We start from the raw sequence: 24319 nt of genomic DNA, 5'->3' as shown, positions 1-24319 counted from the left end.
CAGTGACGGGAGTTACAGTGGTTTTACACATGGTCTTTTTTGAAGAGATGAATCCGCCACAGAGCTATAGACATTTTTTAGCAACGAAAATGCGGTTAAAATGACCAAAAAAGCCATCAATTCCATACATAGGCAAAGAACACTACTGTGAACTTTACAAAGATGTTGCTACAACGGTGGAAAAATTGCAACTTAAATTAAGGCAAACATAATAGCCAAAGACAGAAAAACTGCCAAAGATACAATATAATATGCAATTTTCTTTCTCTCTTGTGGACGGACAAAAAAATGCTTAACAGCTCAAATAAAAACAATCAACTTATAACCAAGTCTATTAATACCTTACATAAAACAATGAAACAAATTCTACTCTCTATTGTTTCCAATTCGCCAGTTTTATTATCCTATTGTCCTAGTTTTGTGAGTTAAATTTTATGGTCATTTACATGTTCTTTTACTGTGTTTTGTTAGAAAATCAAATGAATGCCCTAGTTGGTCTAGCGAGGGAATATATAATTTTGATAGACTAACTCCAAATAAAAACGACTATAAGTCTGTTTATAAATAAAATTGACGAACATGCTCTGCCTCTGTTGCATTCCGATAGCATAATAAAATTAAAACTTTAGAGCTAATACATTTGAAGACTTGAAGTAAATATTGTTCTAAGTGTCTAAAAAACGCTTTGTCATGTTTTATTTGTAAAATGTAACATGACAAATAAGGCCCATAACAAGCAACAAATATGTAATAATAATAATGGCTCCCGTATATAGCGTTTAACGCCTTGGGAGTAGCAAGGTACAGCTTGCCATACTAGAGCCGTTCGGTATACAAGGAAGGTAATGTGGCTAACACTGCGCTTCAACCGCCTATTATTACCTCAGGATTGTGAATCTCAAGTACTCATTTAAGGCTGAGTCGACCTAGGTACCCAAACTATTTTTATTTTAATAAAAATAGTCGGCTGGTGAAATGCCGAGTGTGGGATTCGAACCCACTACCTTAAAATTGGTAGACGAGAGCCTGTACCTCTACGCCACCGAGCAACAAATATAAAGCGCTAAATGCTACAGCTACTAATAGTACGAGAGCTAGCAACGTCGGAAAAACAAGTATTTTAAGACGTCTGGCTCTTTGATATATTTTTTACTATGCTCTCTGGAACAGCATGCGGCCCGTCTGGCTGCCGATACCCGTTGCGTTCACTACTGCGCATCGGAAGAAGATCCTATATTTTTTATTAATTTAGTCGTATAAATTCTAGTATTGAATATAAATCGAACATGTCTCCATAGCGCAGTGCGTAGAGTTTCCGACCACGAACCGATGATTCATGAGTTCGAATCCGGATCAGGGCAAAGACTTTTTATTTTATTTTCGTTTATATTCTAATAGTAAAATATTAAATATTTGTTTTTTTTAATTACCAAAATTATGTAATACTTTACTATTAGAATATAAACAAAAATAAAATAAAAAAGTTTTTGACCTGACCCGGATTCGAACTCTGAATCATCGGTTCGTGGTCGGAAACTCTACGCACTGCGCTATGGAGACATGTTCGATTTATATTCAATACTAGAATTTATATGACTAAATTAATAAAAAATATAGGATCTTCTTCCGATGCGCATTAGTGAACGCAACGGGTATCGGCAGCCAGACGGGCCGCATGATGTTCCAGAGAGCATAGTAAAAGATATATCAAAGAGCCAGACGTCTTAAACTTTCTCGAAAACGTTGCTAGCTCTTAGACTATAAATTGTATTGAAAAAATTTCTCAAGAAGAAACACTGCCCGTTCTTATACACTGGCTGTAAATAAAAAATGTTTATCTCGAAATAATGATTTTGGCAGTTAGAACATTATTTACTTCAAATCTTTTTCTTAATCTTAGAACATTATTTTTTTCCTTTGTTCTTTTTTCAGTCACATTTCTTTCAATCATTTCGTCAATTTGTTAATTTTAGGAATTTACAATAGTATAGGTTATGATCTCTATAAGATGTGTAAACCCTCAGAGTAATAAGTTGTTATGTCCTATGATATATCCCTAATAAAAATAAAGAATACGGGGAAAGAACCCGATAACCACCAGCCGTTCAGTGTTAAATGTAAAATTAGTAAAATGGCGCTTATCATGTTTTCCCCTGGACGAAGTTCAGTCACTAATTTTCACTATAGGTGTTAATATCTTTAATAACTAAAAAGCTTATCCAACAAGAGGGTACCTAATAGTGACAGTTATCTGTCATTTTAATTCACAAGTAAATTCAATTGTTTGTGTCATCTTTTTGATGTCATCTGTCAAAATATTCCCTGACTCGTCGGATACGGTTTAAATAGTGATGACTTTTGTCAAAAAAATTAAAAAAAACTTACTCTCTTGATAGCTAATCTAGGATCATCTGAATAAGGATCAAAAACACCAATTTTCCTAAATGGCGGCCACTCTTCCTCATCCTGGTCTTGATTGACAGGACTCTCTAATAATAAAATAAAAAAAAAAATTACTGACTCAAATAAGTTGTTTTAAGTATGAGAGTAAACGAACAACGAACTAATCAGGTAGTGGTGGTAGATGGATCAAACAATTCTTACCATCCGATTCGTCGCCGGTAAAGAACTGTGCTGAACTAAATTTGTATATTAATGTCAAAGTAACTCCTCCAGCATCCCAGAATCTAACAGTACCATCTTCGTGACCAGTTAGCAAAAGTTCCCTTCTGGGTTGTGCACCTGATAATATTTTAAGTATAATTAGTATTTTCTTTCAATCAGTAACAACCAAATTTACCCTTTGAACACAATAGTTTTCCACCATCTATAGGCCATTCTCTTTCCGAATACAAATGGCTGGTTTGAGCACGGCCAGCGTCTCTGAGATGTTCCCATAATTCCTCTGGTATACCTAGTCAGAAAGGAAATGTTTCAAAATTAATAAAACTTAATATATCATTCAATAGGACAAGTTTATTAGCACAAACAAAATAACATTTTCCAAATTCTCTTAATTATTCTTATACTATTTGATAATAATATAAGATATACAAAGAAAATTGCCAAAATCCATGACAGTAAGAAAATTAAATATAGTGAAACCTCTTTAATCAATAAATATGTATTATTATTACATAAATATCCATAAGTTTATTTTTTGCACAATATGTATATTCGCTAATTGGAATGATTCGCCAATCGGAATAGGTTGTTACAATTAGCTGATCCGATTAAAGAGGTATTGTACACAAAAATAAGCAGTAAACATACTGTAATATAGTTGATTGAAAGAATTGGGAAGATACGCAGCCTAATGGACGATTTCGTGACATGGCTGATTTGATTTCCCCTTACGTCTCAAGTGCTGTACGGTGGAGCCTCTACTCGTTTTGCGGCCAACGCATAAAACACTCATTTTCTCTAATTCGGCTAGCAAAGACATACCGAAGATGGTGTGGAACTGAAAGCGACAGTGTTGTCAAATGAAAATGCTTAGTACTGCAATACATTTCAAGAAAATATCTTTGGATGAAAAATTCGCGTTTATGTATTGAAAATTTGTTCGTGTTAAACATAGAATAAACAGCAGAAATAAAAATTATTTTATAGATATTGAATATTTCGTGTGATCGAAAAAAGTCGTTTAGTTGGCTTGAAAATGAGGACTTTTACATTGAGGACTCGGCATTTACCATAATATTTTACATATGAAATAACAGCGATCTTCATTTCTAAGCCAACTCTGGCGCCGTTCTTTGTTTAATGATAGAAAATTTGTATTATTAAAGTAGTGTACCCAAAATCCATAAATCTACAGATTAGTCAATATTTTTGGCAACACTGTCTCCGACAACTACCCACTCTGTCGACTGAAAGCAGAACTACGGTACTGTATTCTTTATAGTGATGGGAATACCGGTTCCGCATGAGTCACGTTACAATAGCGACCGTTCCAGAAAAATACCGCGATTTCGTAATTGAGGTTCCAAAAAAAGTGTAATCGACTTCCAAAGTGTCGCGGTCCTCGCTTATGCACGATTTCTGGGATTAGTACCTACCTACTCCAATCAGTATTGTCAGGTTCTTACATTTGTACCAGCTGTTACAACCATTCGTGTCATAAACTTAGGTTGTGAACACCTCAGTAGATTGAAACTAAGAAGAACCTCATCACTGAGTGCGTCACACCTCATCACTGAGTGCGTCGAGACGACAACCATTCGTGCCATGAATTTTGGTACGACTGATATTGGAGATGTAGAATTACCCTCTATAAAACCGTCCTAGATATTGGCTTTTGTCAATCGTACTTGTATATTAAATAATATATCTAACATATCTATATTTGTAGATTAATGTAACTTTTATCCGCAACTTATTTTCCAAATATCGAGTTTATACTTGTGTATAGCCAATCTATCTCATTTTTAGAAAAACGATGACATTCCTTGTTATTTTCCTTCCTTTAAATAAAATCAACGACTCATATTTATGTGTATTGCAATATAATATATTTAATGTTAAAATCAAGAACAAAGTCCAAACCACTTTCAAAAAAAAATCTTTATTGATGGTTTCGGCAATTCCAGCCATCATCAGACTTTAAAAATAGATTTAAACAATAAAACTTATATAAATGTATAAAAGCAAATAAAATTTTTATTTTATTTTATTTGCTTTTACGTTTCATCTTTCAAACAACGCTATTTTATACCATGCCTAGTACATACCAAAAATCGCTATTTCGAAAGTAACGTTGCGACGCGACGGGAGCAACAACGCCAATAGTAACCGACCAAATCGCGACGGCGAAAACGGAAAACTAGAAGCGCTCCAGCGCCTGCTGGAACGACGCCGCCGAGGTCAAGCGTCGATAACAAGTTAGGCTGAGGACACACGAAGAGGCTTACAGGCGGCGAATGGGACGCCAATTGACTTCAATGTTACAAAACACACGGTACCTCGTCGACGGCGGCTGCCTTTACCTGTACAAGGTTTTACGACTTCAAGCAGCGCGTCAGTATATGGTTGTACCAGGTTGTACATTGTACGAAACAGACGAGAGCGGTTTTTAGAGCGCTTTTTATTCTCAGTGTTGCCAGTGAAATGGAAAATTTGGATATCGAAATATTAATAAATTAAAAAAATAATGAATTAATAAATTATATAATTTCAAACTGCTAGAACTTTATTAAAAATAGATTATTTTGACAGGGTTTCAGATTTAAAAAAAAGCTATTATCTTCTAAGGTGACGTATGCCACAAATTCTCGGTAAGATTTCTATTATTATGATACAGGGGCGAGAAATGAAACAAAATGTTTCTCAAAATAGCATAATCACTTTAGTTAAATTTACGAAGGAATAAAACAACTAGAGTCGAAAGTTTCGACATAGTTACGACGTGCACAAGCAGACAACAATTAATCACCGAACAACCTCCTCGTGTGTTATCAGCCTTATAGCAGTTGCCAGTTACTTCTGTTCGCGACAGACGGAACTACGATTCTAGAAGAGCGATGGCTGGAGCGAAGTACGTCGCCGCCCAGGTCGATAATCAGTTACAGCAGTTACCAGTTACTTCTGTTCACGACAGGCGGAACTACGGCTCTAAGAGCGCGACGCGACAGCTGGAACGAACACGCGCGACGCTACGTACATACCAGTTCCAGTTACTACTGTTGACGACCGACGAAATTGCGACTGCTGGAGCTAAACACGTCGCTATGCGGTTACTACGGTTCGAGCTAACTTCAAGAGCGATTATAAATAATTTATTTGCAAATTGTAAATCATTTATAATTTTGTCATTATGATCGTCGTTCTTTAGTAACAGGTTCCTGATTCGTTGTAGAACGCGACACGACGTTACAAAAAAATACCGCTCCAAAATCGCGTTACTCAAATACCGACACATCACTAATTCTTTAACTGCTGCGTTGTAAACGACTATCAGCGCGCAGCGGCGCAGATCTAAATTAAGTCTCGGACATATAACGGGAACACCAGCTACATCTCGGACATTTTTGTGCTACGAATTCGCTCATAAGGTTGCTCATCTTATTTCTTCAATCAACGGTAGTATAATAATATCTAGAAAATTACCTGATACGTATTGGCTGCAAGTCACCGCCGAAGAATGTAACGCAACCAAATAAGGCAGGTTCATCATTTTCCAGTCTTTACTGGACAAATCAATAACAACCAATTCCTCCTCGGCCAACACGATAAGAACGTCCGGTTGCTGCTTAGCCCTGTCATCGTTGGAAATGACAATTTCGTTGTTTTCTTCTTTTTCTTCGTCTTCGTTTTCATCCAATTTTGATTCAACTAACAAAAAGTCTATGACCTAGAAATAAAAGGAAAAGAATGATATGTGCAGTTAAAACAAGGTTTAAAACTTTAAAACAAAAACTGCCGGAAAAAGAGCAAGTATATTTAAAATAAGTCGTTATTTTTGCCACCCTATTAATCAAAATACAGTATGATTGAAAAAAGACGGCGTCAAAGACTGCTGAGGAATGACGATCGATGATAATTTTGGCGAAATCAATCTCTAGACTTAATTTACTAAAAATTGACACAAAACCTGTTAAAAATTAACACTAATTATAAAAAGATTAAAAAAAGATAGAACGTTTAAAATTATACGGGGTGCGTCTAAAAAGTGGCTCACCCCTATAACTTTTTTATTTTTTCAGATAAAAAAAACGAGATTTGGTATGTTAGTATATGACATAAATTAGGATTGATTGACGTATTCAATTGTTTTAGGCCACTTCCTGTTTCACCGGAAATGACTACAACTTCTGATTTTTAAATGGCACCCTCGGTATTTTTTTACTTTATTCGATAGAAAATGACACTCTGAATAGAAAATAGAATGACATATCATATGTAAACTTTTGACATTTTGGCTTAAATCAAAATTGTATTTTAGATGTCAATCTACAGTGCCATATGGTTGTGTTAAAAACACTAATTTGTAGTCAAGGAGCCTTGGAAAAATAGATTTGATCGTCTAATGTTTTTAATGTTTTGTCCTGGTCAGTTAAAAGATGTCCAAACCGTATTTTTATTCATATCACAATTTTTTTAAATGGAACGAGGGTGGCTCATTAACCTATTTGGAAAAATCATTTTTTACGAATAATTTGATACCACACACTTGATATTTCGAGTCAAATTGTCGTTATGAACCGCATGTTGCAATTTCAAATAAACCACATTCGAAAATGTCAAAAGTTGACATATAATATGTCATTCTATTTAGAGTTTCATTTTCTTTCGAATAAAGTAAGAAAAACCGAGGATGCCATTTAAAAATCAATAGTTGTAGTCATTTCCGGTGAAACAGGAAGCGGCCGAAAACAATTGAATACGTCAATCAATCCTAATTTAAGTCATGTACTAACATACCAAATCTCGTTTTTTTATCTGAAAAAATAAAAAAGTTATAGGGGGTGAGCCATTTTTGAGACGCACCCGGTATTTTCTCGAATTTTAAACTACACCATTTAAAAATAATGTTTATTCAATATAAAAATAATTACAACCTTCTTAAGGCCAACTGACACTAAGCGCCATTAAAAAATGAAGAAGAGTACAGGCCAAGTAATGGCGTCTACAGCTTTACCTCGTCAAAATTATTATCGATTCGTCATTCCTCAGGTGTGTTTGACGCCGTTTTTTTTCGATCGTATTGTACAATATTAGTCTGCGGTCACAAGAATTAGGTAAATTTCTAGATATAACAACTTATTCCCTGTTGACATAAAAATATAAGTAGTGTTAAAAAGTCTGCACGCTGATAGTAAAGAGAAAACAATTCTAAATGCTAAAATAAGAAGAGATTCCAGTATAAATGTATAACACACTCAAACAAATATAATTAGTTCTAAAAACATCTAGAACTATCCACAAAACACATTTTTTAATATAATACCCATGCCGCTAGCAATAAACAACAAAAGAAAAGAGATTCTGATTAATTTTAAAGATCCATGCACAAAATAAACCGTAAACAGGAAAGGGTTCGAAATAATGGCTTACTGGCCTGAACATTCTAAATGCGTAGTCTGTATTTTAATGCATAAGACGAAGATAAAGATACCTTACTTATATTATAAATCAGTTAATAGAGAGACAGAGAAATTCGAGGTTGCCAATTCCTACGCAAATTATAAAGGTTAAAGATAAGCGAAGTGGAAAAAGATAACTCTGTGGAAATCCGGCAATACCCTATAGGAAAAAAATATCAGCCTAAGTTTTGTTTCTCTTTATCGTTTGTTTGTTTTAGCTATTAGAATATCTCCATCATTATCTTACGCAATGAAATACAGAGCACGGATTTAGAATGGCCAGATCTGTATAACCTCTATTAATAACGGTACCTTGTTGCCGAACTGTTCGTCTTCACTCTCGTTATCGTTTTTCTCACTGCCAATCTGCCACCGAACAAGCAGGAAAAAGAACGACATTAATTTTGAGTAAAATGGTTTTAGATTGGTTAATGACAACGTTCATGGTTAAATTCAAAGAGGCTAGCGATTTGTATTAGCGTAAGTAAAAGCATGGAAAAGAAACAGGTAGGAAAGAGATGATCGAGAAGCTTGAACCTAAATCATTTCGATTATTGGAGATCCATGTACTTAATATTTTTTTTCATAAACTTCTACTGCAATGATTAGCAACGGGAAATAAAAGTGTGTAGTCTATTCAACAAGAGAAATATATGGCAGCAACATCTCTTGATGGACAGTCTTTATGGAATAAATGGGCATAACACGAAAGATACATTAATAAGCACAAGTAAACGAATTGTTAGTTGCAAAATAAAAATGTTGTTCTTAATTAAATTTATTCTTCATTATTTTTAAAGGGTTAGTAAAATATCTAGCAAAAACGTCCAAAAAATCGTAATTTTAATTGTAATTCTTAAAATATACAAATTCTCTTAAAGAAGCGCATGCATTTAAACTCGTAATATAGTTTGACCACAGAAAAAAGACAATGAGTTTTTTGCTGTTGTAGTATGTAATACCGTATGACCGAAAAAAAAACCGGCGTGCAGTTGACTTAGAAATGAAGATACACAACGATATTAACAAATATACAACGATATTCCCCATATGATTTTACAATTAAAATGTCCGCAATCTTCATAGCCATCGCGTTTTTTTTTTTCGATCATATTGTGTATCAGTTAAGGCTGACATTAACACGTTAACGTTGGGGTTTGGTAATAAAGCGGTCCGATAGGTTGTAATTTATGGTTGTTCATTATTTCCCAAGTTGATTTTTTTTGCTGCCGCCCATTGAAGTTTTAGTTTTTGGTCTAAAAAAATTATCCAACGTAATCATGAAAGAATCATGATACTTTTCCCATTTAAATAACATGGGATTTTCTTACCTTTTGCATTTAATTTTTTATCTCCAAAGCAAATGAACCTACAGATTCTACAAAGACATATTCTAATACAAAATTTTACGCTCTCCAAAAAGGATATCTTTGTTTTTTTCATAAAACCATCCCTTTAAAAGTTATTCGCGGTCAAAATTATGCACATAGTTTATAATCAAATTTTTCTCTCATTCACTCCAAATTTCAATTGCGCCTTTTGATTTTGACTAAAAAAGGATCTAGAGCCGTACTTTTTTCAATAAAAAAATATTTCTTTAACAACTTTAATATGGAAAACGAATATTGCGCCATCTATGACCAATATTTGATCAATACTATAATTTAAGGTTATTGTTTCATTGCCTTTCAGTCCTAGATCATATATACTTACGTGGATAAGTAAATCACTATGGAAACTGTCCCAAACATATCAACGACTTCCATTTATCTTCTTTTTTTGTTGCACACGCGGTGCTTCTACTCTATCTATCCTTGTCGAGGACCTATCGTCCACGCGTCAAATTTGAACATTAATTTTAAAAATTTAATTTGTAAAATGCATCTATTTGAACAATAATTGAATGTTACTGTCACAAAAATTAAATTAAATAAAAAATAAATTAGCCACTCCGTACGAATATCAATATTCTTAGGAAATCTAACTAGAAAGTATGCATGTGGTTTAATATACATAAAAGAACAACTGAATACTTTACTTGCCTGTGAAAAGATAATTCGGGGTCATTTATATTATAATTTCAACACACCAAACACTTTCTTGTCATTTTTACAAGTATTTACCCAAAATGTAAAACCCAACGAGTAAAAAATAGAAATATAATTGCACAAACTTAAAATTAACTTCTCACTGAACACACTTGCATCCTTGGCTATATAAAAGCGGTCGATAAAAGAGATGTTTAAAATAAAAAACGCAAAAAAACAAGCGTCGTTACACAATGGAAATAACATTATGACATATGATTATGACAAGATTATGACAATACGATGACAATGAAAAGTTGGTTTCCATAACAATGTATAATTTGTACTTTCTAAACCGGATAAAATTGTAATTATTTTGGAAATACGTGCCACTTTTAATGCGCATGCGTAAAGTCAGGTGCTCTAGAAAGACAAACCTATTGAACGTTCATAAGTGCAATAAAGAAGGTTTGAAAATGGCATGTCGTGATGTTGGGGATATATTTTTTAATGCTAAACTTATGGCGTTGATTTATCCATGTAAGTATATATGATCTAGGCTTTCAGTGTTCGTAAATATGTGTCAATTGAAAAGAATGAACAAATTTCGAGTGGTTTTTATCTTACATATTACTTGTATCGAATTAATTAAATTAATTTAATTAATAATCTAATTTAATTAATTAATAATTTAATTTACTTTAATTAATTAATAATTTAATCTAATCTTTTTAATGGTTTATTTTTATCTTAAATATTACATGAATCGAATTAATTAAAATAATTTAATTTAATTAATTCGATAAAAGTAATATTTAAGATAAAAACAACTCGAAATTTGTTCATTCTTTTCAATTGACATATATTTACGAACACTGAAAAGCAATGAAACAATAACCTTAAATTATAGTTTTGATTAATTGATCATAGATGGCGCAATATTTGTTTTCCTTATTAAAGTTGGTAAAGAAATATTGTTTTATTGAAAAAAGTATGGCTCTAGATCCTTTTTTAGTCAAAATCAAAAGGCGCAATTAAAATTTGGAGTGAATGATAGAAAAATTTGATTTGTCAGAAAATCCCATGTTATTTAAATGGGAAAAGTATCATGATTCCGGCATGGTTTAAATTAAAAATTAAGAGCTTGTTTACGTTGGATAATTTTTTTTTACACCAAAAACTAAAACTTCAGAGGGCGGCAGCAAAAAAAAATCAACTTGGGAAATAACGGACACCCTAGCGGTCCACAGTGATTGAAGGATACTAATAAAAAAGCGTATACGGTTAAAAAATGATACACATTTAAAAAACCCTACCTTACTAGTAAAATCAAATGCTACATGATTATCTCCATGGATAACGGACACGGCGTATTTGTCACCATAGTTTCCTCTAGGCAACCCGCCTGAAAATACCAACAATTCTTTTCCATTCAAGTCGCGTGAAATGATTTTCGGGATAGCCTTGCAAGCGTATGGACCGTACGTAGATACTGGTTCACCGCAGGGTTTGTCAGGCTGGTTGACATCCCATTCCATATAGCTGCCTATAAGAAAAATGACATACAGTAACAGAATCTGTCAAATTGTAGAGTTATAATAAATATTGTTTTAATAAAATTAACGGTATTTAGAAAAAATGCGAAAAAGTTTAATAAATAGATTAGAGAAGGAATATAATGCTATCCATGTTTTCATGCATTACAGATAAAATCAGGCCCTAGATACTCAATGGTAATTTTAAAGAACTATAAATATAGTTTCTTCCGCATCGCCAGACGGCGCAAAAGATATTGCATTTTTGTTGACATTGAATTGAAGTTTCTAATTTATATATGAAGATGACATGACAGCCTCTATGTTGACTACCGTCTATTGTCTAGTTTTGGTCTAATTGACAAAATGTTGGTGATCCGTCAAGTCATTTTTAAATCATTATTTAAATAATTATTAATTCAGATATTCCTGATTTGTCGAAAAGTTCGGTGATTTGTGTTCATAGTTTGTGCATTTTGATATTTACAGTCGATCATCATTTTCGGGTTAGATACTAACCTTTTTAATTAAAGAAATTTTGACATTTTAGAAATGATAAATTTAGGAACCAAATATAAAATGATAGTTTAATCATAAATAAGTAAGTACCTACATAGTTGGTAATATATAGTATTTTTAGTAAAAGTTTAAAATTACTAGTCTATAATATTTTTAATATATTATAATTTATTTGTTAAATCTAAAAAAATAGGCGCTGTGTGCTCTATTGGTAAAATGTATGTATTCATAATTTTAATTTGGTTTTGACTAGGTTACACTTCTAATGACCTAATAAAACATAAAATGTAGTAAAAAAGTCTATATTTATTATTTTATATTTTACAAAGAATAATTTTGCACTTGAATAACTTTACCGTTTTAGTTAGCGTTAATAAGTAACGAAACGTTAAGATTATGTTGTGCCAAAACTCTCCATATCGACATCATGAAACCCCTCGCTTGACAGTTCTGTTTGACGTTACAATTGTCATTATGTATCTAATATCGAAAAAATAAAAATACTTACCGTCGTTGTGACTACTAAGGAAGATATGGTCGCTCTTCCAACACAAACATTCCAGTTGCTGATTGGAAATAAATACTTTAGTAGACGCATTTTCCGCCTTGTTCCAAAAGACAATCAGTCCTCTGTTGTAACCTATGAGGATGTTGTTAGGCTGGTCAGGCTGTTCGATGATTGATTCCACGGGACCAGGATTTAACTTGTAATTTTGAGGCACACTAGACAATAAACAAACATATTTAAATCTATTACGTTTGAATAAATCTTAGATCATAAACTATAATCTATATGGATAACATTCAAATCAATAAATGTTGTTCAAAAAAATAACTGTTGTAAACCAATGCTGCTTTGGTGTGGACACCAAGTTCACAAACAATTTGCGTGCTTTAAGATACATTTTCAAGTATGAAAAAACTTACTTGTGCATAACAACATCTTGGTAAATTATATCTGGCGTCATAGTAAACGTATTTAGTTCTAATAGGTAGATGTTGCCACCTTCTGTTCCAAGCAACAGGTGCTCTCCTGTCGATTCCAAACATACGGTACTAATAGTTTTCAACTTTCCTTCCAACGACTGGGATTTAACTTCTACCAATGAACTTTTGTTAACCTGGAATAACAAAATTGTTACTTAAAAAAAATAATAAAAATTGAATAAAGTAGTAATATCACTTCGTCATGACATATGGATGGGGAATTTAACTTAAAATTCTTTCAAGATACTACTAAAGCACATTATATCATACGATCGAAAAAAAAACGGCGTTGAAGACGGCTGGGGAATGACAATCAATGATAATTTTGGCCTTAAGAAGGTTGTAAGTTATTGTATATATTATATACAATAAAATAATTTATTGTATATATTGTATATTTATTGTATCTGGAAACGGTCTATCCTATTTAATCTTTTTATAATTATATAGTGTTAATGTTAATTTTTGACAAGTTTTATGTCAATTTTCAGTAAATGACGTCTAGATATTGATGTTAAAATTATCATTGAATAGTATTCTCGAGCAGTCTATGACGCCGTTTTTTTTTTCGATCAGAGAAATGGTATATGGAGATCGATATATGGAGAATTATTTATGGTAAAAATTTGAAATTTTGACTCCATATATGAGCTAATATGAGGCTATCTGTATAAAATATATAAGGTCTTGCAGGGTTGCCAGATCAACTCGTAGCTATTTCCTTTTTTTTAATTGAAATTCCTGTATATTGTTGCATCTTATGATTCTAATTGGAATTCTAGACATGTTTAGAATATCTATAACTGTTTCTGAAATTTAACCAAGCTATCTTTTGGCATTAAATTGCTTTGAAAGATGAATTAAGCATAAAATAAAAGGTCTATAATAAGAATATTGAATTTTAAAAACGTCAATATTTGACATTTCTTCTATTTTATCAAAGTGTTCTGAAATTTACCGATATTTTGTTTGTTATATTTGAAAAACTAACAAAATGTCATTTTTATTTTCGCAATTAGAAACGCTACTACCACACATATTATAAACTTATCGTCAAAAGCATTGTTTTTCGTGGTTCCAATTTTCGGAGTCGCGCATTAGTTAGGTTACTAGTTTGCGCACAAGCACGCCCACTTATGTCTTCTAAAATTGTGCACAGCACCTGACCGGCCTTGTGACCGGCCCAGTTATTACGCTGTTTAAACGGGAGTTTATTTTTGCGCAAAAGAAAATTTACTCGTTTGCTCATCGTCATAAAAAACAATTTTCGTACCACGAATTAGGGACAAGATTTTTATCTGTATACTTATAGGATACCTAATCTGTGCTACTACACTTCTTCGCAGGTTATCGTCATTTTAATTCTATCAGTAATTTAAATTTAAGATATAAACACACAACTAATTAAAGAAAAAATGGCCAAAATAGTACACAAATTTAAAAAAAAAATAATATTTTTTGTCACCTAAAATTCAAATCAGCGACAAGTGCGACACCCTACGTCACCAATCGATTTTAAAAACCTGGCGACTGTTCGCTTAGTTAAGTTTAGTTTTACTCATAGCGAGGCTAACGTCATATTCAAGGCCTGACTATTTTGACAGTTCTACCGAAGTGGTCCAGAATTAGTAGTCGTAAACAAACCAATTGTTTTCATTAATCGCAACAAATCTGTGTTTTTTACGCGTTTCTAAGCTAATAAAATTACACTAAATAATTTTGAGTGAATAGTGAACTATCTAGATCCGATTCATAACATCGTACCCGCGAAAAAAGCCATATTTCGGTAAAAATTATAGTAACACCGGCGATGCCGGCTGTGTGTCCGGGCTAGGAAAAAGTTGGGGAATTTATATAAAAACATAATTAATAGCGTTAGTGTTAGTGTATAGTGTTAAACCAACGTAAGTGACGTGTATTTTTATGTAAAACCAGTTTTTGTTTCTTTATTTTTACTTTGTGAAATAAAAAAATCCGCGACATTGGTCTGTGCCTTGTAGCAGCAATTATAATAAGTCTGTCTACATTCTCTTTCCCAACAATATTAACTGTAACTAGGTCACGTCCAAAACCTACAGAACATGCTGTGCCTACAATGTTTCCAAATCAACCCTCTTATGGACCCTCTGTGCATGTTCCCATAAAGAGAAAACGTCCCGATGAAAGAAAACAAGATTTGGAAATTCAGGATGAAATAAATATTGAAAAGTATTATTATTATGAAATGTCAATATATTTTAAAGAAATTAAATGAATTTGTACTTTATTTCAGTATTTTATATAAAAAAAATGATATCTTTATCTTTTTATTTACGATTTATGGAGATGGTTACTTGATGAACATCGAACTACAAATTACTTAATGTTAATAGTTAATTCTATCTGATATCCACATTTTTTAAATATGTTAGGCAAATTTGTACAATTATTTTTAATTAAACTTTAAAATGTATTCTGCCGTTATCATATACAATACATTTTCTTAACTTGTCGATAAACGTATAGTTTTCAAATTTTTTAATATTTGGAAACTTTTTATCACAGGTATATTATTACTAGTTGCTAAATACTCGCTAACGCAATTTTAGGACACGCTTTTTATTATCTAGATTTTATTTTGTTCATCTTATGCTGTAGTTTATTTCATATTAATATTCGTGCTTTAGATCTAAATTTTAATGCTATTCAATTACTTTAACGCGATAAAAAGTTAATGTTATTTTTTAATACCTTTCTGTATAATATTTTTCATATTTATATCTGGCAAAACTATCAATAAATACTATTATTTATGCAAAACCTATATGCAGTACCATATGGCACAATACAAAAGCCGGACTAGTGCGGTGACGTCACAAATCGATGTCTCTGGCCTGTGTGTCAGGTTGGTCATGCTCATAGATAAAGAAAATAAATTTAGATTGGAAAGCCCGTCAAATATATAATTGTTTTGGGCCGCGACCGTTGTACGCGATCTGGCGCTGCCATAGCGGTTGCTAAGAGCAACCACAAACAATAACAGAAATAATTTTCTCGAAAATGATAAAATGTTTCAAAATTTAAACCGCCCTCATTGAAAAGTGTTTAAATCGTTCATTCTCAAAGTAATTATTGCGATCTTGTGAGTTTAATTTTAATTTTACTTACTCAAACCCGTGATAATTCTGAAAGAGGTGGCATTAAAAACTAAGAAACTGTGTTGTGAACTGTGAACTGCAAAAACCATCGAGGATCGTGGAACGTGTCCTCGTATAAAATAAAGTGGCTTGTTAGCAACACACTGTATTTTATTTATAAAATTAAAAGAAAATAATAATAAATTTGAATAAATAATATTTGGTGACATAATTCCGGAAAAAGCCGAACCGATCCGAAATTATCAAAAGCTTTGGGTCGCAACCGTTACAAGAATAGCGCCAAATAGTGTTTACATTGTCCTTATGGGCACTTTTCAATCTAAACTTGTTCCATTTATTTATGGTTTTACTACCAGTTATTGTCATGAAAATGTTCTAAATGGGGATTTTTCTGACCTTTAATGTACTATTCTTACCTCCCACAAATGCAATGAATTGTCATCTTGCAAACTGACTACCTTCCCCTTTCCTGGTAAAAATATTAATTTCGTTACGGCTATGGGGTTTTGATGTTGTCCATAAAATTCCACACCTGGTTGACCAAGAACTTTGATTGCACCAGTGGCTGTTCCAATTGAAAGCAGCCGAAGGGATGGGTCCCACGCCAAGGCTGTCGGTTTATGGGGAAACCCATGCTGTACAGTCTGTAAACAAGAAACGGTGTTATTAATATATGGGCTAAAATAATTAAACAAGAAATAACTAACGTTAGCTTATGTCTAAAATAATGTTAACAAGGAAGTAATGAACGAAGATGGAACAATATAATCTATACTAATATATAAAATCCTTAAGTGACTGACATACTGATTAATCACGATCCCGCTCAAACCACTCAACGCGTAAGAAGCTCAATTTTGGTATACAGGTTGATTTTAGGGTGTAGAGGTTCGATAAGAAGGGATTTTTCGAAATTCCAGTTCCAAGGGGGTGAAACTACCCCTCAAGTATTACAATATTTTTTATTTAAATGGATGTTTCATAAAATATGACCATTGAGTAGTCACGATTCTGCTTAAACTGCTTGACGTTTAAAGCTGATTTTTGGCAAACAGATTGACTGAGGGGTGTAGAGGTTCGATAAGGAGGGGTTTCTCGAATCTCAAATATTACAATATTTGTTATTTAAAAAATGGTTAGTCTTTCGGGAAAACCTTGGGTCACGCATAATTTATTTTGTTTTTTTTACACATTTTGAAATTTTTTTAAAAATAATACATGGTGTTCCAAAAAGTTGGGTAATTGATTAACCACGATTCTGCTTAAACTGCTTGACGTAAAAAGCTTATTTTTGGCAAACAGATTTCTTGAAAGTCAAATTCCAACGAGATAAAACTACCCCTCAAATATTATTACCAAGTTATATAATAATATCGCAAAATTTTTTTTTCTCATGCTGACATAAATGTGCGAGAATTTTATCCAGTTTGTATGTTAATGGAAATTCTTGCTTTGCTTTATCATCACCATTACAAATGATTAATTCGACGCGAACGAAGTCGCGGGTACATGCTAGTAAGCCCATATAAAGGTACATTTTGCCTTTTATTTATAAAAATATATCGAACTTCTTACTAAGGGCAACGGCCCGGCTACGTCGAAACACCGGTTCCCATTAGAACACCGAAGTTAAGCGACGTAAGGCGATGCTAGTGGATGGACGGGTGACCGGTTCGAAACTTTGCATCGTGCTGTTGTCCAAAAGGGAAAAGTGTAAAATCTATTGATACACACTGCTCATTCACGCCGGTTCAAGGCCGGATGAGATCGGATATCTCGTGAGTAAGAGTTAATTTAGACACTTCCTAAGTCGGTAGGCCATTGACCATGATATGGCCGAGGACCGCGGTTCGGATTCCGCGTAAACAAGTAGGTCCCGTCCCGTTTAGCCATTGCAGCAGAAAGGAGACGTTAACTTGAACCTCAAACTTCTTACTACTAATGTTAAACATTTATTTTATTGTATATTGGAGACGTTTTAACAAACATTTGTTTTTAAATAAAACTAGTTTATGACATCTTAAAATGTTACTCTGAATGTATGATTCAGGATTAAAACTTAAAAAAAATTTTTCGGACTTCGGAGTTTCGGACTTCCATTGTCTTTATTTATTTTGCTTACACAACATTTCGGTCAGAAGTATCACTGACCGTTATAAAGTGTGAACTAAACTAAGTCCTAAAACTACTGAGCCTATACCGGGTGCGTCTCAAAGGTGGCTCACCCCTATAACTTTTTTATTTTTTCAGTTAAAAAAACGAGATTTGGTACGTTAGTATATGACATAAATTAGGATTGATTGACGTATTCAATTGTTTTTGGTCAATTTTTGTTTCACCGGAAATGACTACAACTTTTGATTTTTAAATGGCACCCTCGGTATTTTTTTACTTTATTCGATAGAAAATGACATTCTGAATGAAAATGAATAGATATATGTGAACTTTGGACATTTTCGCTTAATAAAAAATCGTATTTCAAAATCCAATCTAGAGTGCCATGGATATGTTAAAAACACTAATTCTTAATCGAGGAGCCTTGGAAAAATAGATTTGATCGTCTAATAAATAAAAATAAATAATAATTTTAGTGTCTTGTCAATTTAATCATATCTCAATTTTTTCAAATGGAATGTGGGTGGCTCATTAGCATATTTGGAAAAAGCATTTTTTTACGAATAATTTGATACCACACACTTGGTATTTCGAGTCAAATTTTCGTTACAAACCGCAAGTTGGCATTAAAAAATCAAAAGTTGTAGTCATTTCCGGTGAAACAGGAAGTGACACAAAACAATTGAATACGCTAATCAGTCCTAATTTATGTCATATACTAATATCCCAAATCTCGTTTTTTTAACTGAAAAAATTAAAAAGTTACAGGGGTAAGCCACTTTTGAGATGCATCCGGTATACTAGAGCCGAGCATTCACCCGTGAATTTGTTGGGTGTAGTCAATGAAGTTTTCCACTAAGAACACCTATATCTTAAAATGTTTTTGAAGTGAACCGTTCAAAAAATATTCGGATTTCCTGAAATGATTGCCAACCCAACGGGCAAAATCGGAAGAGCCAACTATTTTAATCATTGTTTATCGCTCCGCATATTATATTGAAAATAAGTTACTATAACGTCGAAAACAATAAATGTAGAAGTAGAGTACAAATTAATTCAAACTTTATATAACTTGGATATCGCTGTAACAAATTTAGTGCTTACGTTATTCACGTACTACGTGACTAATAGATGAAAATATATGTAGCACGCTATGAAAAAACAGGTGTGTAGGGATAGATTGATGTGTAGGGACCGAACAAATTGACTTATCTAAAACAAATAGCTTTGTGATAAAGCCGAAAACAAACGAAATGTTACAGGGGTACATAATACTCTCGTCGTTATGATAAGAACAATATATAACCACAAAAATATATTGTAACTTAAAACACTACTTTATTGAGTAACTTGAAAAAAGGTTGGGTAAAATCTGCACACTGTTGTTTGTAATTTTAATTCATGGGTACATTGTATTTTTTGTCGTCTCTTGGATGTAGTCTGACGATATTTTTCCCCGACTCGTTGGACACTTTAAAGGGAAAAAATTAAAGGCAGTTATTATTAAAGTGTTAAGTATAACCGTTGATTGACGTAATAAGAAGATGCGCAACTTTATGAGTGATTTCGTGGCACAAAACCTGTCCGAGATGTAGCTGGTGTTACCGTCAACCTGTCCGAGATTTATTTTAGCACTGCGCCGCGCGCCGCTGCGCAGTGATGGTCGTTTAACAAGATACGCGCGCCATACTAATTTCTGTCCTTTATGATTATTGCCTTGTGCGCACATGCAGCAATGATACAAACTTCCAAACAAATAATAAAGAAAATCAATGAATATCTAAAAAACAAATATGAATTAGTAAAAACCAATCAACACCACCAAATGACCAACTAACCAATGAATTAACACCCTCCAAATAACCACGCTAACCAACCCGCCAAATAACTGAACCAATCCAACCAAAAAGAGTGAAAAGTGAAACGAATGCAATCAAATCACGCTATAAGCAAAAAAATATAAAAAAGTTTTGGTCCGGCGTGAGATTTGAACCACGGACCATTCGTTCACGAAGCAATAGTCTCAGCCACGGAGCCACAGGTGCTCTTGCAGAACTGCTATCGCCAGGCGTTACTTTCCGCCGTTGTTAAATGGTTAGGATGTCTCGGCATGCGCACATGCGATAATCATAAAGGACGGATTTAAGTATGGCGCGCGTATTTTCTATAGTCGTTTACAGCACAGCGGATAAAGAACACAGTAGTAGTAGTTCTGCCAAAGTTTAGTTCTGCTGTCAGTCGACAGAGCGAGTGTTTGCCGGATACAGTGTTGCCAGAACTACTGATTAATCTGTAGTTTTAAGGATTTTTGGTACAGTACGTTAATAATACGGATTGTCTATCATTAAACAATTTAGTATAATATTATATAATTAAACAAAAAACGGCGTCAAACTTGCCTTGAAAATGAAGATCGCTGTTATTTCATATGTAAAATATTATGGTAAATGTCGTCATTTTCAAGCCCACTAAACGACTTTTTTCCATCATAAAAAATATTCAGTACCTATAAAAGAGTTTTTATTTTTGTTGTTGGTATTCAATGTTTGACACGAATAAATTTTCAATACATAAACGCGGATTTTTCATCCAAAGATAATTTCGTCAAACGTATTACAGATATTACACCTTTTAATATAGCAATACTGTCGCTTTCAGTTCCACACTATATTCGATATGCCTTCGCCAGCCGAATTAGAGACAATGAATGTTTTATGCGTTGGCCGCAGAACGAGTAGAGGCTCCACCGTACAGCACTTGCAACGTAAGGGGAAATCAAATCAGCCTTGTTACGAATTTGCCCATTAGGTTGCGTATATTCCCAATTTTTTCAATCGGTACTACTCAACTCTAACTCTTTTGCCTTTGAGAGCAGTACTGCATACGTTACAAATAACATTAGAATTGGATTATTAAGTACAAATTGCTCTAATCTGGGAATTTGTACCTTCTTAATCCCAAGACGTGTAAAAGCTATATTTATATGAGAGACAATTATTATTATTATCCGAAATAATGTAGCATTGTAAGATATTTAAAAAAAATTCTGAAATGAAGATCAACTAATTCTAAAAATATGTAAGATAAGGATCACTTAAATGGGATAAAATATTATTTTTAGACGATATTCTGTAATTATCAATAGCACACGATTAAAGAATACTAAACATAATAAATTAGAACTTCCTGCAGTATTAAAGGTGTAGATTATTTCTAAGATGATCGATTATTTCGGCAGGATGTAAACGTTTTTTTTAATTACTTTTGATCACATCAAACTTGTCATTTAAAAAAACTCCAAAAAGATAATTATACCGGTGATAATTATTATACTATTTGTTAATTATTATATGTTAATTATATGTAAACATTATACAATATAATCGAAAAAAAAAACGGGGTCATCAATGGTATGTAAAATTATATAGGGAATGCAATCGATCGTCATTTCCAAGTCAAATGGACGCCGTTTTTTTTTAATCATCCGGTATAATAATCATACATAAGATCATTGTTGAAAAACTTTTTAATAAGTGGTAACCTAACATTTTTCTGTTTACATCTAGTTTGAATATCTTAGGTACCTTTGTTTTGTACAGTAAGGTTTGCATGTATATTATTTGTCTAAAAGATTTGGAAATATAGTACCTATTACAGTATACCGACGGAAAATAGCTGGAAATTTGTCATTTTATTGCTAATTGGTATTAACATTGTCATAGAGATACCTGATACCTGTTATTCGAAAAAACCTCTAATCTATGCTCTTCCAGCGTATTATTATATTTTTATTAGTCATAGACACGACATATATAAAATTCCCGCTATTGTTTATCGTAAATCGTAACAAGCGAATGTACAGGGTGGTTCAATAATAGATGACGTCGGCTGTGACTCAGATATCCTTAATGAAGAAAAACTCATCTTCAAACCAGCTAGGAGATATAATAATGACACAAAAGTGAAAATGCCAATTTTCTCAAGTGAGGTACATAATGTTGCGGACACGTGTGGACTCGGCCTAACCTAACTAATAAGTTCCGTCCCCATATGACGTTAATATCGCATTAAAAAATAGACACCGTAATGATTCATTCGAACGTTCGAGAACAATCGAGTTCCACTGGAATGGGGGAGTACATACGAGAACATTCTAAACCTTCTCTATGCACCTAATGATTTAATGGACTATTCGAGAACTGTTTAGCTGTGGGTATATAAGCCGACGCCTGGGGCCTGAGGAGGACAGAAAGAAATAGACGCGTACAGTTGTCGCGCTAAATTCAAAATAAATTCCTTCTAGATAAATAGTTATAAATAGTTTGTAAATAGTTCTTTAAGTCTTTTATCGTTATTGTTTTGTTACTAGTGTAAAATAAATTGTGTTTAAATAAATTAGACTTTCTATCCACACGGACCCGACGAAAAACGTAACAATAATATATTGAAAATTAATCCTAGATAAGAAAAACTACTACTACTAAAACTTAAAAAAAAATCATAAAACTGGAAAATACAAAGCTTTTTTGATTCCACTCTGTATATTGTGTACATAAAATATTGATTAATAGGCGTGAATTCGCTTTAACAAAAACACTAAACCTAAATTTGATATTTACACAAATACAATTAGCTCCGTACAATTCCTTAGAAAATCTAATCTATAAATCTAATTTTTGACATTTATTTACTTATTGCATTTTGTGTGTAAGATCGGTGTAGACCATATCACGTTTTGTTTTAGTAAACTTTGGTTTTACCTTACTTCTTATCTGTTCAGTCAAAATGTATAAAGTCAAACATTGTGTGTACACCAAAAAAACATTGTGTGTACACCAAAATTCAGTTTGATTTCCATTTTTCACTGTTTTTTATTGTAGTACATATAAAAGACAACGCTCGTATATCCAAATACTTTTTGTAAACTTACGTAGGTATATTTTTTCTTGTATAGTCAAAACGTCAATTTTGTTGTAAAACTGAATGAAACGATCTCGTCAGATCGTCTAGATGATCCTCTGTCTTAATTCTGTTCGTATATATGTTACAGTGAAAGTCGGAAATTCAGTGATTGTTAACATTCACTAGGAAATGCTAGCAATTAAGCATTGGACCAGTGAATGTGGTATTTTAAAGAGATTTGTCGACTTTTCCTAGTAATTTCTAACATTCACTATAGTGAAAGTAACATTTACTATAGGTTGCCAGTAAAAGTTATTCGATTCTACAGGGTGAGTGTGGTGAGGAAAAATGTTGGTGGAAGTTAGAGTAAATAAAACTTCTAAGAATATTGGATCACCTCAATATTCAAGCTGATCTACATATCTTAAAATTACAATTTACTTCTAAAGTATACTTTTTAAAAATTATAGCAAATAAGGATATATATGATTATAGCATTATTTGGTGAAAGTTTTTTTAAACTGTTCTTCATTGTGGACAAAATAAAGTATGCCCGAATTTTCTTCAATGGGAGTTATTGATTTTTTCAAACCCGCTACTTCAAGCATATCAGAACGTTTAATAAGTTCATAGTCACTAGGTTTCTTAATATCTTTTTCTCTTCCATGCTTAACTTTGGTATGACTTCATTATATTGCAAAAATTATAAACAAGCACTATTACATTCTTCCGAGTGCCTAGTATACCTTAATTTGTCACAGAAAATTTCCTCCATAGGGAAAATACCGTACAGCACTTTTTACAACGATAACAAAACAATTATACATAACCGCAACCATAAACAAAGCGAATTCACGCCAGATGGCTGTCAACGTTGCCAACGTTTAGCTCAATTTAATGTTATCCTTATATTGTCTATTATTCAACTTATCCTTATTTATCCTTATATTTTACATGTGGTAACCGCCCTAACTGAATCTTTCAAGCTCACTGCTATCGTCCAGGAAATGCTA

The 24319-nt window shown here is 32.9% G+C and overlaps 1 protein-coding gene across 3 annotated transcripts in view; it reads right to left on the bottom strand.

Annotated features, from left to right (window-relative positions):
• Positions 1-24319, bottom strand: part of LOC115881769 (lethal(2) giant larvae protein) — a 91185-nt gene that overhangs the window by 16823 nt on the left and 50043 nt on the right. For all 3 annotated transcript variants that reach the window (XM_030899404.1, XM_030899405.1, XM_030899406.1), the window contains exons 3-10: positions 16706-16933; positions 13093-13286; positions 12674-12888; positions 11428-11657; positions 6109-6352; positions 2801-2914; positions 2605-2742; positions 2386-2489 (exon numbers count right to left, since the gene is read on the bottom strand). In XM_030899404.1, coding sequence (XP_030755264.1) covers positions 2386-2489; positions 2605-2742; positions 2801-2914; positions 6109-6352; positions 11428-11657; positions 12674-12888; positions 13093-13286; positions 16706-16933 — 1467 coding nt within the window. The remainder of the gene's footprint in view (positions 1-2385; positions 2490-2604; positions 2743-2800; positions 2915-6108; positions 6353-11427; positions 11658-12673; positions 12889-13092; positions 13287-16705; positions 16934-24319) is intronic.

Source organism: Sitophilus oryzae, unplaced genomic scaffold (genome assembly GCF_002938485.1).
Source record: "Sitophilus oryzae breed Bouriz unplaced genomic scaffold, Soryzae_2.0 scaffold_173_pilon_pilon, whole genome shotgun sequence".
Taxonomy (NCBI): Eukaryota; Metazoa; Arthropoda; class Insecta; order Coleoptera; family Curculionidae; genus Sitophilus; species Sitophilus oryzae.
Note: the sequence above shows the minus strand (reverse complement) of the source record. Positions and strands in the feature narration are given on the sequence as shown.